Below are 19,143 nucleotides of genomic sequence, written 5' to 3' on the forward strand. Positions count from 1 at the left end.
TAATTCTGACAATAATTCTACAAGGAGGTGTTTTAAAGACGAGAAAATTAAGAAACAAAGAGATTACTTTCAAGGAGAGATGGAACTTGAACCCTCAGATGGTCTTATTACAAAGCCCATTCTCTTAACTATTATCCCAGTGAAAAGAGTAAATGACTCCATGTTTACAAATAGGAGACCAGAAATACTGACTACTACTGGTGGTCATACTAGTTACACGAGCCTTTGTGAAATAAAAATGTGAGGGTAAGAGAACAAACTGAAGAAAATAATGCTTCGGAATCAGAAAAGGAAGCTACCACCAGAGAAACTTGTTTTCCTTAGCTGGACAAAAAAGGAAGAGTGTTAGAAGGGAAGGTAGAAGAGTGAAAATTGACTATCTCCCTAAATAGTTAAGAGCTTAGGGTGAAATTACCATACTGCTTGTAATTTTACAAAGAAGGTAATTTCCTGTTTTAATTAATGTTCCTCTAATAAACATTTATTGTCTGCCAATAAAAGGCAGTATGACTGCACTTAAGTTATACATTAACTAATTTTACTTGATAACATCTGAAGAGTACTTCCCTTATTTAATAGTTGATTATCACATAATTACCAGAGAAGATTAATTTGTTTCACAGATAAATTTCACAAACAAAATAGGAATTAACTAGGCATTTTTTTTCACCATTAGGGTAAGAGATACCACATTAATAGAACTAGAGATGGTTCTTACACATGGTTATAACTGAAGCCATTATTTCCAAAAACACATTGTTCATGCTTCTACTTTTTCCACTTTTCTCTGGAGAAACACAACCTTCTTTTGGTTGTAGCATCCTAACATCCTTAAGAGCCCTTAAATAGTTATAGTGAACCTGTAACTACATTATGGCTTAATTTTAAGAAATCTTCTGAAGTACTCAGGTACCATTTTCACATAAAAATGAAACTCTTGACTTGTTAGTTTGACCCTGTGAGGTTCTGAGTTAGAACAGCTTACAGAAAATAAAAATATCTCACTTTATAAAAGATCCAAACAGCTTTCTCATAGGCAGAGATATTCACTGGGAAAAAAAAAAAAAAAAAAAAAAGGCTAATTTCTATGGAGATCCAGAAGGAAAAAGTAATTTAACATTCAATATTAGAAATTTGTTTTAGATACTGGATGCTCGATTAAAAAAAAAAAAAAACAAAACATTGGCACCAGATATAAAGGTGACAAATATAATTTATCTTAAAATAGAAGAGAACTATCTGCTCTGGGCTGATTAAATAAAAGTCTCTTTAAAAAGAAAGGTTAGATATGAAATCTTTCAGGCCAAGGATTTCCTTCTTCTATAGTTTGCAATGCTGTTCCCTAGGAAAGGAAGAAGTTTACCAAATGGGATAGTGAGTATAAAGTGCTTGCAGCATGCAAAGCATACAATAAGTCTGCAATGGTAGTAGATCTTATTATCAAAATCTGTTCAGCAAGCATTCTGACAGCATATTCTACAATTTTAAATTCTACAAAATAATGATGTGTGTTACTGATAACATTTTATCAGTGTTTCCTTTCTACCATTTAATTAAATATCTGCTCTAAGGGAAAAGCAACAGATTATAGAAATCTTTGTGTTTTAATTACTCAATTTCAAACACCTTCAGGGGCTCTTTTACCATTAAGTAGCTGTATCCTCCGTCTATCCATCCATCTGTCCGTCCATCCAAATATCCATTATCATCCATCCATCAATCAATAATTTAGCTTTATGTTAAAAGTAACTAATACATTCTAAGTAAAGATATAATTGTTAATATACAGGTAAGAATGATTCTCAGTCTTACAATGTAACTTGGAATCAATTTCCACATAATAGTACTTCTTTTCACAAACTGGTAAAAATAATTATATTAGGCATGGATGTCCCCCGCCCCCTCACTAGTGATACAACTAGTAGGTGAGAATGTACTGTTTTTATAGGATACAACAGTACTTCTGATTTCTTTCCCCACCAAAAATGTAAGAAATAGAGGATAGAAATCTTGACTGAGCTACTGTTAGGTGATTTTCTGGAACCAGAAGAGACCATCACTGAGCAACTGAACTATGAACCAAAAACAGAAGTGCTGGTTAATGTCTCAGGGCACTGTGACACTGAATAGCACTCAAGCTATTAAAAAAAAGAAATCTAAAAACATATGTGTGTAGTAAGGACTCACTCATTATTCATTATTGCCTATAGTCTTATGAATATATATTAAGCCAATCTAAAAGTGTTACAGCAGTTGCAATATTTTAATCATGCAAAATATTTTTCTTACTTTGATATTCATCTCAAATTCCTGAGTAGAAAAATGATGCTAAATCATAGGCTCTTTTTGGCTAGTGGAGGTGGGGGTACATGTTTGTCATTATCATTAAATCACAAAGCTTTTGGGACAGTGTTTAACAATGAAAAATTACCAAAAGTACCATGAAGTAACATTTAAAAGCATGATTTTCATCTTGAAACTAAAGAAGACTAACCAAAGCCATGAATATACATCCATTTTCAAGCTCTACAAACAAAAGGAGGATTTATATTAAATATAACATGAGTAGGATTATCTGTCTCTGTTCATATAAAGAGCTTCATATTAAATGACTGCACAGAATAAAAGCACCTGCATGCAAACACACACACACTCACGTGTATGCACACAAGGAAAAGAAACATGCTTGCATCAGTTCAAAGTCACTGTGTAGATCTTTTATAAGAATCCCTTGTATTTGTTTTTGTTTTCTTAAATTCTGTACCAAAACATCTAAGCCTGGAAAACTAGATAGTTAAGCTCTACTTATTTTAGTCCAGAAATTAACCTTTACAATAAAAATCTTGATAGAATGTGGTATTTAGCCAATCCTAAATTAAGCCCTTTGTTTTTATTTGCTGCAGAAAGCATAGATTCCAATAAGCACAGAATGTTACATAACCACGCTTCAAAGGCTTCTGTAAACTAAACAACTCACAGCAACATCTCTGCCTTCAGCAATCACACTTCAGTGAATCATCCAAGTGACCTTATTTGCTCATAAGAAACTGTGTACAGGTTGCAAATGTCAGAGTCTGAATTTACATTTTAAAAAGTACATCTTGCAGCAGTTTAATGAAAATATTGCAAAGATCTCGGGTCCGATCCAACTATTTACTCATCTGTTCCCTTAGCTTTAAATATTTTTGGCCTGGCTTCACATATTCTTCACAAGCCATACTTTATGATTACTCCTCTTAACACTTCAATATTGTAACAGTTTGAAACGCCATTTGGAAAGGGGGCTGCTATTACACTATTACTCCCACCCCCATCTCAAAGCATGCTGCCAAGTAATTTGAAAACACTTGATACTAGTGTTGTTTATGTTCTCGGAATGATTTGAATCTGTATAGACGAAGACACGCACCTTATAAATGAGCTGTGAGGGCTTACCACTCAATGTGATTATTTTACAGTACACCTAATGGATGCGCTGCATCACAAGAGTTTCATTCTCAACACAGAATTGTGGCACATTTATATTCTACTCCAAAATAAAGAAATCCCAATAATTGACCTGAGTCAATGATTTCATGTTGTGCTTTTTTTAAAAAAAAAAAATATATTTTTTTATTTATTGTGGAGGATGGCGACAGGGATGGAGCATGGGGAAAAATTTGTGGGGAAAAAGTGGTAGAGGGTGATGGTGAGGTACTGAGGGAAACTGATGAGGGAGAAGTTTGCCTGTGCCATGAATGGGTGTATAATTTTCTCATGCTACCCATTTTCCCAGAATGATATCAAAATCATCTTGAACATCACAGAACTGTTCATCATTGCTCATGTCACTACTGCTTCCACCACCAATGACACACAGTCATGAACAGACAGGAAGAGGCACCATGGTCTGAGAGAAAGAACATGGCTTTGTAACCCACTGCTCGACCTTTACAACCCTGTGCTGGAGGGAGGCTGGATAGTTACTTAAAGTTTCCTGGTCTGTCACACAAAGCTAACACACCCTACATTACAGGGTACCCAAAAATATTAACTAGATACTTGATAAAAATGGCTAGCAAACAGAAGGCCCTTGAAAGAGGTCCCCTAACCCCCATGCTCTCCCCTACATCACTCAAAATGAGGCATCATTATTTGCGTTATTGAGAAGGGATGAGAGCGAGCAGTTTGCCTTAGGGGCTTATTAGACGTTTTCCTTGTGATTCAAGGCTGATTTGATAATGGGTCTAAGTGAGGAACGTGACTACAGAAATACAATAATTATTCTGATACTATAGATGGCATTATGTTTCTTTCTTTCGCTACAGCTAAACAATGTGAAATCATAAGCAAATATACCACATCAGGAAAACGCATCTTATCCTCCTGAGCGTGTAACCTGCCTACTTAGCCAGTACACTTGGGTCTCAGCTCTGCATCACCCGCATTGCTATCTCTTGTATGAAAGAATGCTGGTGATTATTACGCCGAAGACGAGCAGCGGAAAAGACAAATGGGAGACGGTGCACAGGCAAAGGGTTTTGTTGTTACTGTTTTTTTTTTTCCCCTTAGAATATAGCTGCAGTTTCCTTTTGCAGAAATGATACTGTGTCCTTTAGCAGTCACCAGGAAGACCGAGTTCAAAACCTCAGTGATACAAAGCAGACTCCCCTCCCAGCTTCCCAAATGAATCATCTTATTTTTGAAGTGACAGCTAAAAAGCCTCCTTAAAGGGTGTCTTCTATCTTGCCTGGCATTGCCCCCAAAATAGCTCCCCTTATAACAGTTTCTTGGGAAGACAGTCACCACATATTCCACACAGATCTGAGTGAAAGTTGATGTCTTGCAATTTGATATACAGGATATACAGGTTCAAAAAATGGAACTGCTCAGGAATTCAGACACGCTACCTATTGCGGGTTTATATTTCATAGTGACAGAAGAAGTTCAAATGACTTCTTTAGAAACTTTAAATTTGTTCTGGTACCAAATCCTGCTTTCCAGGGAATTAAAAATTTGATGAATTTCTTGACTTGATTAATACATCCAATCTTGCCACTGTGGCTCCTTCACAGAGAAAAATCTGTATTCAATTCACCGGCTCAGTAGTTGGAAATATCAGTGGCATAGAACACTTTGGTAAAGTTAGAAAATATAGCGTAGAAATCCTAACAGTTTTACACTTTCTATACCTGAAATGATTCTCTAATGCTGAACTGCAATGTTGCTTAAAGATGTAAGAAGAAAGTCATAAAGAGGAAAGACCAAAAAGAAATGAGACTTGTAAAATGCTAAGGATAATAAAAAGGACTGTTAAAGCTAAGCTGGGAACAACAAGACGCTGGAAGATCAGCTCTATCCACTGCTTAGGGAAGATGGTGCATTCATACTCCAGCATTCTTCTATCTTCTCTATTAACGGGTTAGAGACCAGAAATAGTGTTTTTTAATGCTCAATGTTAACTTTGGGATTTTACTTAAAATTAGTAATTGAATAAATAAAGATAAAGAAGATATAACATAACACTAGCAGACATAAAGAAAAAGTAAAGACTTATTTGAATGAAAATACAATAGGAGTGAAAAATAGGATGGCTGCCAGAAAAGCTAATGTGACTTAAACTACATTAATGAACAAGCCATCTCTAGAAAAGGGGAAGGAATGGGGCTCTCTCTATGTCACATGGGCCAGACTGTTTCTAGAATGTTCTGCTGTTGGTTCTGGAGACATAATAAAGAGGAGTGTGAACAATGCTGGGTGTACTCTGATAAGGGAAACATGATGGTAACAGTTTCTGGAAAGCATCACAAGAATCTATTAAAGAAACCAGAGGTACATTTGGTCTGGAATAAGGAAGACGAAGGAGAGGTGGCACTGGGAGGAACAGGTTAAGGGCCTTTCTGATTTGAACAGCTGGCACATAGAGCGGGCAATTAGCCCTAGAGTACAGAACTAATACATTTACATTTAAGGCAATGTTTTCAAAAATTAAAAAAAAAAAACTTTTATTGTTTACCTTGTGAAATAGATTCCTAGGACTGGAAAGTATTCTAATGACAGCTGTGGTTTGTGAAGGAATATATAGATGGCATTTCTGCACTGAACTGGGTCACTAAAGTATATACAACACTGCAAAATCCAGATGATTTTGTACTTTCAAGCTGGGAGTTAGGTCTGGCAGTATTAATACAGCTAATTAGAAAGTATGATTTAAGGTATGGTGCAAATGCTCTCCTGTTCTCCTTTCCTCAAAAAAAAAAAAAATGCCCTCCATATAAAACAAATTATTCTACATTGTAAACTGACTATACTGCGATTAAAAAACAGAAATTATTCTATTAGATAGCTAGTCCATTAGGTCTTGCATACTTTTAACTATTCAAAGAGATCTTTATTAAAATGCAAATGTCCTTAGAGGAAGCAATAACATATGGGAATTAGTTACAGCTTGTTGACAGAAAGACAGGAATGAGACAGGCAGCAAGTGGAAGAAAGGTCCTAGAGGGCACACATCTGTAGAAGACAAAATCCTGGCAGTGAAAGAACCAACAACGTTTCTTCAAGGCTCTCCTGGAGCTCTAACAGACGCCTGAGGCCGCAATGGCTCAGACACTTCCACAAAGATATGGCCCAATTTTCCAATTTGTCAATGATCCTAAATTAAACTCATATTTTCTATTCCCCAAGCTGGCTACACCTCCTCGCTCTGCTATCCTTAGTAATAATATCACTTCCATCCTTATTGTTCAAAGTGAAACCTTCTATTTTCTTTCCTATACCCCATGTCCTAACGGTTGCTGAGTTCTCTCACTACAAGAAAGGGCTTCATATACCTGTCTATCCTATTGACATGACTTTAGTTCATGCCCTAATCTTCTTCTACATGTACTGAAATTTCTCATAATTAATATCTGTATCTCCAATCTCTCTTCTCATGAAAGCTCTCCTACACACTGGGTACATGAGAACCTTTCCTAATGCACATGTTCTTATCAAGTAGCTCCCCAGCACAAAAACCTTCCGTGACTCACCATGAAACTACAGAAAAGAGCCTAAAGTAATTAATATGACATTAAAATCTTCTATTATGTGATCTCAATCTATCTTTTCAGCTTTATCTCTGAGTACTTCTTTTTATGGTCATCATTCTCCAATTAATCCACTGTACTGTCCATTATCTAAGGATATTCTATGATTTCCAACAGCTGGAATGGCCTTCCTTAATTTCTTCTACTACAATTTTATACATTTCTCAAGGCCCAGGCTTAAAAGTCTTTTCTTAATCAATCAATTGATCCACAAATCCATCTCTCTCTCTCATCCAGGCTTTAAGGTCTTTTCCTTAGTCAATCAATCAATCTCTCTCTTGCATTTATTTACTTACTTTTACATAACCCCTGTTGCCCTGTGGAACCTTCCTGCCCCATCCCATTCACTGCTTCATGCGTCACGTCCTACTTTGGTTTTACACACCTCTTCTCCCCCACTTAGGGTCAAGGGAAGTGCTTAACAAACACTGCAGTAGATCCCAAGTGCTCTGTAAATGCATCTTGGTTTGATAATAATCAAAATGATATTCTGATTATATGACATTACCAGGTATGGAAGGATTTAGTCTAGGGGCATTACTTCAGCGGTCTAGAGCTGAGAAGGGTTTTGTGCGAGTGGCTACCTGTCTAGTACGTGCCTGGATTTCTTCATGGAGATGGTGAGGACATTTGCTTCCTGAACAATTCAGCTCTTCTGTAGTTCAGGTAACCCCATTACACTGACTCCCATGATTTGAGCATTCTCTGTGTTAACTGGGGCATGTTTGAGCTATTACTCACAGCTAAGACCTTCCCTCCTAAATGCTCTGATGTCCTGTGGGATGGCGATCTGGGAAGGTGGGGGAGAAGATGGAGAACCACCCCTCACCACCCTCAACGTCACCGAGCAGCACAGGGTGGTGGTAGATGCCACAGGCTACTTACCAGACAGCATGGCCCTTTCCTCCTTTATTGTCAGAGAATCGTTCTGTCATGGCTAACCATTTCATGAAGGGGCCACTTCCTGGAGACTTGGGGGTAATTTCTGATTAAGCTACTCATAATGATAGCATTCTCCTCCTGAGAAATTTCTCTGGGGAGGTATGACTGAATTCTGCTCCATGGAATACAAAAGGAAACTTGCCAAAGTGACTTCATTCGTGAAAAGAGACACAAATAGATTTGCCTTTTGTGACGTCTGCGGGTGACATTTGGAACCCTGGCTGTCTCGCGACCATCACAGGTGCCAGCCTTTGGACACTGCTGGCACCCTGAGAGTTGAAAGCAGAAAGGCAGAACGGACCAGGGAACTTGATGATATTGTCACAGTGCTGGGGTCACCCTACCTAAGGGCTTTCACTGTTGTGCAAAATGCATTTTCTTTATTACATGAGCCAGTGGAATAGGTGGATTGTAGCTGGAGACACCCCGACACGGAGGACTTCACGTTGGCATCAGACATCTTGCGCAGGTGGGAGACATTAATCACTGTGATGCCTTCTGGGGAAGAACACGTTATTTCTACTGCCTGCATAACAATCTGTGCTGGTTTGTTGCTAGGTCCTGAATCTTCTTCTGCTTTATCTATGGACTGGATAAGTCAGAATCTCTTTAAAATACATAGCACGTTTCATTTTGTAATAATTATCACACATACAATGATTAATGTTTGTCTTCTCCAGTAGTTTAAAAGCTCAATGAGGGCAGGGACTATCTGCCAGGAAAACTGCTATGTTTCCAGCACCTAGCACAGGGCTGGCTGTGTAGGTGCTCAATAAAAGGATGCTTAGTAAACATCTGTGAAAGGAATGAATGGATGATTAAATGAACATATAGAGAGTATCAAAACATTCTCCCTGTTATTTCCTTTGCTTATGCCTCCCATGCCCTGATTCCTTACCCATTCACGCCTACAAAAGTAAGCTACAGCCTTTATTTTAGGAGACAGGAAACAGAAAAGGGAAGGGAGCAATCTTTACAGCTACGGTCTGCTAGCTCACTCAGTGGAGAGGGGAACGGAGACAATTCTCAGAGGCAACTTATGAAATATTTTCATAGAGAAACTACAGTCATCTCCCGTACTACGTACTGGATCAAGATATTATTTAAGAAAACGTTTAAAATCATCCTCTTTAGAGCCAGAATGGAGACTAGGATTAATCTGGCATAACTGAACTGAGATTTATCTAAATTTAACTAAAGATTAATCAATCAACTACTTCAAGTCCCTCATTTTTCAGATGGAGAAACTGAGAGCTACTGTCCCCAAGATCAGCGTTACTCTTTCTCATGCTCTATGATGTAATGAAACACTGAATGCAGACAGTCATACTCATTGGCAGCAAAAAGGATATTTTCCTAGCAATGCCGTTCCGACTCGGTAATCAGTATAGCTCTTGCTTGGATGAAAGTTGAAAACAAAAAGAAGACCTGCTCTCTCAAAAACAATGATCTTATTGGTTTCATGCTTTTCACTCACATGAGCCTGTAAGAATGAACACACACAATACATGTAAATAATACCCAGATGCTGCTACAAGTAAATTCTTTACAAAAAAAAGTTATTTTTGTCTTTATTAACAGCCTTGTTAGTTATTAAGCCAAAATTGAAAATACCAGCATGTTATATTTTTTGAACAGGTTGCAATTTTGCCATATAAAACTCTAAGCCAACAACAGCCTCCATCCAAAAATTGCTTAAAGAGTATAAAAATCTCACTTGCCAATTTTAAACAAAGCACAGAGGATTTGGGTCGTGGCTTAGGTTCTAGGTGAAAACACAGTTCCTGTGCTATACATAAAGCATTTGTGTGCGTGAGGGGGTGTATATTCAATCTACTTATAAGTGAACTTCCTTTAAGACTTTTGTTTGAGTCCCTAGGTGAGTGAGGTAAAGTTCATAAAACTACTTTCCTATTGTAATTCTACCCAGATTTCTGAAGCCGTAATTTTCTTAAAAACTTTACATTATTGCACAACTTTGTCAGATTCAAAAGCAACCAAAAGTCCCCCATTATACTTTCTTTTTATCTAATAAAAGAGGAAATCTGGAAAGAAATTACATCTACAAACTCTCTTATTTTCTACGTCACATTTTACAGCAGGTAGTGAGAAGCCTTTGCTTTTTCAACCCCACCGTCTTCCAGTCCCTGCGTTGAGAGGACTTATTTTCATGCATATCAGCAGCACCACTCAGGGTAATTTAGAAATGTGAACTAAGACTCTAGAGTAAACAGCATGCCTTTTGGTATTCAACATTGTTCCTGTTGAAAAGGAGCATCATTTTGCTCTCTCTTCCTGAAATAGCACCGCTAATAAATGTGATTAGGGCATTTGTGTCATGTAGCCAATCTTACTGAATATATAAGTACCTTTGTTCAACCACTTAAAAAAAAAAATCAGAGACACCAAAGTAAAAACACATCAACAGTCATTTCAAACAGCACCAGTAAAAAGTAAATGGATTATAAGTAACACATACTATATGCTAATTTTTGCAAGGCGAAAAAAAAAATAACCTGTATAAAATTTGCACCTGTTAATTACATTTTCTAAAACTTATTGAAAACTGAGACTTTAATGCCAGAGGAGAGTCAGGCTCATGAAAAATACAAAATAGCATACAGGTCTAATGGCATCTATTGAAATGACAAGTCAGAGACCAGTAAAGGAAGGAAAAAAAGGAATAAAGAAATGTCTATGTTGTCAGAGTAGTTTCTTTACGACAGCATAATTGTTTGTATAAAGAAAAACAGTCAAAACAATTAAGATGTTTCCACAGCAATTTCAAAAATGGATTCCATGTGGAGCTTTTGTCATTTATTTTAACCAACTGGAATAAAAAATTACTAAATTTAAACAATAACAACACACTAACCGGGAAAGTAAGCAGGGAATTATGTTTAAGATTTTCATTATCCACTGGGGAGACCTCAGTGGCATGTTTTGACAACTTGAAGTATGTCACAGGGCATGACACACTGCATAACACAGTGCTGCTTAGAAGATCTGCATGTGGATTTACATCGATTGCCATTCTAAGCATGTGCAACACTGGTGACTAAAACATAACATTTAGAGCAAAGAGCTTACCTGTGGCGCTGAAAGCCAACCGCATCTTTCTTCCAATTTATTCATATCCCTGTCAAAGTTATTTAGGAACTTATAGCGAAGAAGGTCATCATCAGCTAAATGGAACTGCCTTCTTGCATAATGATAACTCTCATTATTTCCTTTTCTTGGGAAGTCTAACCATTCAGGATGCCCAAATTCATTACCTGTATCAGAAAACAGATATAAACATCACCTGGTATAGTATTAAGGTAACTTATTAAGGTAACTCAGTTAATTGTATATTTTAAAGTTCTTGAAATTAGCTTACATTATAATTTACTATAGATGTGTCCTGTAAATGCCGTACAACCCTGGTTCAGAAGCAGCATAGTCTAGCATGCAGCATCCCAGGGCCCCGTTTTAGCCTGGCCACCTGCTCCTTGTTCCACATCTCATCTTCCTCATGCACAAACTGAGGACAGTAGCTCTGTCATAGTTATTGCAGCCCTAAAATAACCTCTGAAATCTGAGAAATTTTAGAAATCTTTATTTCCATAATCTCTGAAATCTGCACAATGCTTTACAGTTTCCAAAGGTTTTGCATGTACGTTATTTTTTGATCCACAAAGGAACTCTCTATTATATCCATTTCACAGAAGAAAAATCCAAAACTCTGGGTAGTCAAGAAATTTGCCCAACCTCACACAGGTAATAAGTAAGAAAGCCACCATTAAAATTTAGTCCTTCTGATTAAAATTCAAAGTTCTTTCTGCCTCATCACATGAGGCAAGTACGCTTTAAACTTCAGTGTGTCTGGGAGTGTGCATACTTGTGTGTGTGTGTGTGTGTGTGTGCGCGTGTACAGATGGGACACTTGGTTGGTAACTTATTGAAATATCATTTCTCATTATAATGATGAGAACCAGAAACCCAATCTACTTTAAAAATGATAATAACACATAGGTAGTACCTATTACCCATTCTGAAAATAAAATGTAGATATTAGTTGTTTGCTAGATTGGCTCCCATTGTCTTCCCCAAGTTAGACTTCTACTTAATGGCTTCTTTTTTCCCCCTAAGATTAAACACTACATTCTAAAATTTATGTACATTTACCACTTTAATGCTACACTTTTCTAAGCCACAAGTTTCTCCTTTGAGTTAGAAAGTACATAGCCAATATGAGTGTGTCCTACTTTAAAGGAACTAGTTGCTAGGTGAAATAAGTCAGAAAAAGACAAATACCATACAACCCACTTATGTGTGGAATCTAAAGAATAATGATAATTAAAAAAAACAACCAACCAACTAATGAAAACCCAAGCTCATGGATACAGAGAAGAGATTGGTGGTTGCCTGAGGTAGGGGTGGGGGTGGGGGGAAATGGGTGAAGGGGGTCAAAAGATACAAATTTCCAGTTATAAAGTAAATAAGTAATGGAAATATAATGTATAACACAGTGACTATAGTTAATGATACTTTATTGTATATTTGAAGGTAGCCAGGAGAGAGGATCTTGAAAGTTCTCATCACAAGAAAAAAACATTTTTGTATGACTGAAAAATTGTACTGTACACCAGAAGTTGACTCAACATTGTAAACTGACTATAACTCAATAAAAAAAAGGAGTAGTCTAGGATTTCCAACTTTAAGAAAAAGGATAATAAAAGTTAAAGAAAGCCAAAAAAAAAAAAAAAAAAAACAACCAAGAAAAAAATTTTTGTAACTATGTATGGATGTGAAATGGAGTTATTGTGATGATTATTTTGCAGTCTATACAGATATTGAATCATTGTGTTAAGCATCTTAAATTAATATCATGTTATGTCAATCATACTTCAATTAAAAAAGGCAAAAAAGAAGCTCATGGGGGAGGGTATAGCTCAAGTGGTAGAGCACATGCTTAGTATGCACAAGGTCCTGGGTTCAATTCCCAGTACATCCTCTAAAAATAAATAAACCTAATTACCTCCCCCCCCAAAAGATAATTAAGCAACACAATAATAAATAAAATATTAAAAAAGAAGCTCATATATTAATATTCTAATAAATAAAAACTAATAAGCTAGGATGTAATTCAAAATGATTTACTGTCGAGCTGCTTTAAATGGTAAACTCTGCTAAGAAATACTGCAATTTACATTTAACTTTTCAGGACCATAGTCATCAAAATAAAAATAACACCCAAACAAATATGTCTATAGCAGCTTCATGAAAATTAAAGTGCCTGCAAAAATTTTTCTTAATTCTAGTATTTCAGTCTAAATAACATTTTTTTTATGATGTTGCCTGCTATGTGACAGGAAAGGGAATAAGATTTCTCACTTTGTAGACCTTTATTTATTTTATGGTGCCCTAAAGTGATATAGGAACTTCTCTCTGCTGCACCATGGGGTCCCACCTAGGTCTGCAGCCTGGTTCACATCAGCCCATGGTCAGCTCATGACATAGCTCGTTCCATCATTCACCCAACCAGCAAAATGACATCCCTCCAGAATTGTAGTCAGAGTACGTTCTTTACTGATAATGAATGTACTGCCCATCTGGGGAAAATTATACGTCCAAGGACCAGCGGGATTTCAACTAGCGGGGAATTTTGGAGAGACTAGAAATGTCACAAGGCAGCAAAAGTATAATAGCCCACAAACAGGACCCAGGCTTCCTACAAGCAAAAAACTTCCATGTCTGTGTGACCACAGATCCCCAAGCACGCTCCGGGATTAATAAGCAGTTCCTTTATCCTTTTTGGGTGGAGACTGTTACATCAGTGCCATCACGACGATCAGAGTAGAGGCAGCAAAAAACGCTTAACGTCGACTTACTACGTGCCAGCCACTATTCGAAGCACTGCATGTGAATTAATTCTTTCCATTTGTAACAGCCCTGAAGGAGGTACTATTACTGTCCCGATCTTATAGGTAAGGAAGCTGAGGCACAGAGAGTTCTTAAGTAGTGGGGCCTCTGAACCCAGACAGTCTGATTTCAGTGCCCTGACTCTTGATCACCACTCTACCGTATTGTTCAGAAGCAGACACCATGGAAATACAGTGCAAAGAATGACCACACTCTCATAGGAGGACAGAGATTCCGAGATAGCAGAATGATGTGCAAGTGCCCTGGAGTGAGGAGAGACACGGTGAGGAGTTTGGTTTGGCCATAAAATAGGGCTTCTGGTGAGAAGAGGTGGGGCAGGCAGGATGAAGTCAGACTAGGATAGGCCTCATAAGCTTCAGATCTTGAGCTATTTTTAAGTACTGGGGTGCAAAGCTCATTTTTTAAAAATTAATATATCTCTGGCAGAAGATGAAAAAGATATTGGATACTGGAAATAGTTGAATGGTAGGAAAGCTGACATGGAATTCAAAGCATAAGATAAGAGATGACCAGATGCAGGGGGAATGGAGAAAATGATCGATTCAAACAGCATTTCTGAGGTGGAGATAACAGGATTTGATGACCGCCTGCTGCATGGAGGTAGTGAAGGGAAGGGAAGCCTGGAAGCAGTTTTGAGGTTTCGAGCTCAGGAGACTGAATGGTGATGCCATGAAGTGTGCTGGGGAAAATGGGGGCAGAGGAAGATAGAGTTCATTTGGAGGCACGCTAAGTTTAAGACTTGAAGAATATGAAGGCATCTGCAAACTTAAAGGAACATTGATAAAAATACAGTAGTGAAATTCAGGAGAGAAACAGGGGTGAAGAGCAAGACTCATTTGTTAAGGCCTCAATAAGCAACGGTAGTTATGGCCACGGGAGGAAAAAGGACCCCTGGCAGTGTCCCAGGAACTGCAGGCAGAAAGAAGATTGATTAGACAAGACAGAGCATCACTGGGTAGCAAGTAAGAGGGACATGAGAAGAAAACACAGAAGGCTAAGAAGAGCTTTAAGGAGAGTGGTCAGTGCAAAATGCTACCCTTTAGGTATAGGAACAAGAGAGTGTAGAGCTGTGCTTTTTCAATCTATAACATGCTCCAGAGGGAGCATATAGATTCCAAGAAGGCTTATTAAAAATGTTCATCCTCTAAGGATTCTGACTCATTACCTTTGGGGTGAGTCCAGATGGAAATCTACATTTTCACCAGCCTCCCTGTAGTATTTTGAAAGTCAGTGGGCTGAAGACCACACCTTAAAGACTAACAGCATGGAGATTTGAAAGTTCTTTACATCTGAGTCAAGAGTGTGATGCCTATGAACACAGGTTTCCAAGTCAGCAAGACTTGGGCTTCCATCCCAGTGGGGACATTTATGAGTGATGTGAATTTAGGCAACTGAGTCTCTCCAGGGCTCAGTTTCCTCATCTGTAAAATAGGATAAGCTTCGTAAAAGCTCTTTTAAGATTCAAACGAGGTAAGTAAGGCACTTGGCACAGGGTCTGGCAGCTAAAGCTTTCAACGTACGGCAGTTTTCACGTCATACACTCTTTAATGGTGATGCTCAGGAAAGAATGATGTAAAGGGCAAGAGGGGAGAGTTATTAAGCTAGCATTTCTAGCTCCCATCTTTCTGAGGAGGGAAATGATCAGCTCGACTCTGCAGCAGGTATACCAGCAACCACGATGAACGCAAGACAGCTACTTGGCCCCTGTTCTCTAGGTTTCATGGTACTCCATTCCTTTCCTTACTCCACTGATGCATTTTCACATAATTAATAATACAATAATACTCCATATTCACATAATTAATAATACAAGCACATTTCCCTAAGCCAAGTATTAACATTCTTTGAATTATCTATTATTTTAGATCTTAAAAGGCAGAATTAAATGTGAAAGTAATTTTGCTACAAGGCATCCAAACTGATAGGATAAATCAGGTTGCTATGTTGGGAACCCCCTCACCACACTCTTCCTTCATTATTCCTACTACATGTTCATCCTGCAACCTCTGAACTAGCTCTCAGGGGTTACTTACAGTTATACACACACATGCTATACACTATTTACTATATATACTCATGTATATGTTATATGTTGTATATATTCTGCTATAAATCATACATATTTTTATAACACACATATAGTACACAGTTGATTATATTCCACCCACAATTAACACTTTGGACAACCTTCTAAAACTGTAATTCTGTTCTGGCTGAAATACTACCGGCACTTGAAGACTTCCTCATCGTCTTAATTTCTTTCCAGCCTTCTTGAAAACGTGACGCAGGTCACAGTTTCTGTTGCTTGCCATCTTTTCTAACTGCCTCAGGTAGACTGATGAGGTGAAAACATAAATCCTTCTTCAGTGTATAGCTGAGCTTCTCTCTTAGTACCCCTCCTCGGAAGCCTAGTTTTGGTCAGTACAGAATTGAATGGTGAATTTGACCAAAACTACAGGAAACAGAATTAACCCATCTCATAATCTGATTAAAAGTTAAGTACTTGTTCCCCGGAAACACACACACAGAGGAAGCCTCAAGGATTCATGGATTCCATTCAAAAACTGATCCAATGTGAAATTACATTATTGTCACTTATTTCTAACTTTCTAGCATGAAAATTCACATCCTTACAACCTATAGCATAAATAAGGACTGAAGAGTAGCAAAATTACAAGTAAATGAGGTAACACCTGCAAACTATGTGTAAGTGCAAGACACAATATGTGGCTCAATAAATACTGGCCACTACTGTTACAGTATTATATTTTCTTTTACTGTTATTTCTATTGTATAAGTAAAGTACTGACAGACACGTTATTTTTAAAAATCACAATTAGATGTACAGAAACAATATCTGAAATCTTACCGGATAGCCACTTGTTATGACCTGAGTGTTCGTGACCCCCAAAATTCGTACGTTGAAATCCTAATCCTCACTGTGATGGTATTAGGAGGTGAGGGCTGTGGAAGGTGTTTAGGTCATGAGGGTAGAGCCTGTAGTAATGGGACTAACGTTCTTATAAAAAAGGCTCCACCGAGCTCCCTTTCTCCTTCCACCACAAGAGGCTACAACTAGAAGTCTATGACTCAGTTGAGTGAGTATGACCACCACTCAACCTTGCTGGTACTCTGATCTCAGACTCCCAGCCTCCAGAAATTGACAGAAATAAATTTCTATTGTTTATAAGCTACCTGGTCTTTGGCATTTCATCACAGCAGCCCAAGCAAAATAAGACACCCTTGTTTCCCTTTAGGTAAATATTTTATTTATTTTCACTTGTAGATACAGCAATAGCTACATATCTGTATCTCTGTCTCTAGTCATATCTGTATTTCTATATACATATCCATCCAACCATCTATCTAGCCATCATGTTACCTACCCAACTCTCTACCTACTTACCTAAATTTGTTTTTGAAAAAAGGTAGATTTATATTCTATGCTATTTTGAATTTTAATATGAGCATTTTCTATGTTAATAAGTGTATAGCACCAGGATGGTATTCCATTGTGTGCACAGAAAGCAATTTTATTTAACTATTTTCCTCATAGTAGTCATTTTGGCTTTTTATAATATTTTAGTGTTATAAAAATGAGCAGCCTTATAAATGCATCTCTGTATATCATCTGATATTTCCCTAACATAAACTGAATAAGTAAAATAGCTGTTCAAAGGTAAACAGCCACCAAGATTCTAAGAGAAAACCTTTCCCAAGTTTTGAACATTCTATTTATTTGAAGACACAAGCATAAGATGGCAAGTTGTTGCCTGAAAATCATGTTTAACACACACACAAATTATATTCCTTAATGTATATGTTTAAGTTTCTACTTTAAAAGTATTTTTTATTATTTAAATTAAAGATTTCACTTTAGTGCCTTCCAACATACACTGACCTTAAATATTCATTTATCTTTTCAATAACATCTAAAAATTATTAACTACTATGAAGAAAACTTATTCCATGGAAAAAAAACAGGGGAAAGATGCAAGTGGGAAGAATGTTTGGTATCATAACCCAATTTGGGATTTTGCATGTCACTAAAGAACAATTCCAATAAGCATACTCACAATATGGGACATGAAATTAAACTTCTGAGTTAGAAAAAACTATTTAAAAATATGATATAAAGATCCTATACTATTAGAGAATAATTTATTAATCTCTATTAGAGACTAATTTAGAGTTTCTGAAAATCTCCTGGAGAGGCTTCTGTTTATACTGAAAGATATAGAAAGCTGCATACAACAAAGAAACAGAAAAATTATACTAGTGATTGCAGACAGAACATTCTACAGAGTGGCTTTTGAATGTTACCTCTGCTGTAAACGATTTGACAAGGGGCAAATTAAGTTTAATGTAGACCAACACAACATTAAATTTCATATTTGGTTCAAAACTGTAAACACAAGCATAAAATAAATGGAAGCAAATCACAGAAAGACTTCCAAAGTGACCTTGGAATAACAGCGAACCATTCTGAGACTGAACAGAGAAAACTGGAAAATGCCTGTTAGAATCTTCCACCAGCTCACAGCTCACAAACCTAATGAAGAAAAATACTATCATTAAAAGAAGTTAAGAATGTTCGTCTCAGCCGTGCTCTATGAATGACTTAGGAAATGTGGCAGCACTTCAGACAGCACAGTGAAGTATGGCCACCAAATAAGCTTATAAGTAAGGGCTGCTGTATAAAGATGGATAAGAAATCTAAATTTATTCAGGTAATGGCAAAGGAGGTAATTGATCTGTTTTAGTACAGATAACTTGATGGAACAAGAAACACATGATCTGAATCAGCACTTTAATTTCACTAAATTAAAAAATACGTGTGTACGTATATTTCTCAATTATATATAAATATATGTTATGTTTACATGCATACATAATATATGTATATATTCCCCAATGAAAGCAACAGGCATTTATAACCTGGGTTTCCTGCACTCGTACTGATTCCTGACACGTTATGCAAAATACGTATGTATGTTCATGTGTGCATTTTTCTGAGGGGAGAAAGGTTTTCTTCAGACTCTCCAGGCTTCTGAGTCTTAAAAAGGGTAAGAACTACTCACTGTATTAAAATGTTAGGACCCAGAAGAATGGAACACAAGTAAGGATTTTTAAGCTATATAAAAAAGAGGGGGAAAAAAAAGTAGAAGCCTAAATTGAAGAACGCATTTTAAAAATCTTTGGCTGGTTT

The 19,143-nt window shown here is 37.1% G+C and overlaps 1 protein-coding gene across 2 annotated transcripts in view; it reads right to left on the minus strand.

Moving 5' to 3' along the window:
* GBE1 (1,4-alpha-glucan branching enzyme 1) overlaps positions 1-19,143 on the minus strand; it is a 243,448-nt gene that overhangs the window by 18,132 nt on the left and 206,173 nt on the right. For both annotated transcript variants that reach the window (XM_074361438.1, XM_074361439.1), the window contains 2 exons: positions 11,100-11,284; positions 9,362-9,492 (listed from right to left, as the gene is read on the minus strand). In XM_074361438.1, coding sequence (XP_074217539.1) covers positions 9,362-9,492; positions 11,100-11,284 — 316 coding nt within the window. The remainder of the gene's footprint in view (positions 1-9,361; positions 9,493-11,099; positions 11,285-19,143) is intronic.

Source organism: Camelus bactrianus, chromosome 1 (genome assembly GCF_048773025.1).
Source record: "Camelus bactrianus isolate YW-2024 breed Bactrian camel chromosome 1, ASM4877302v1, whole genome shotgun sequence".
In the NCBI taxonomy this organism is placed as follows: Eukaryota; Metazoa; Chordata; class Mammalia; order Artiodactyla; family Camelidae; genus Camelus; species Camelus bactrianus.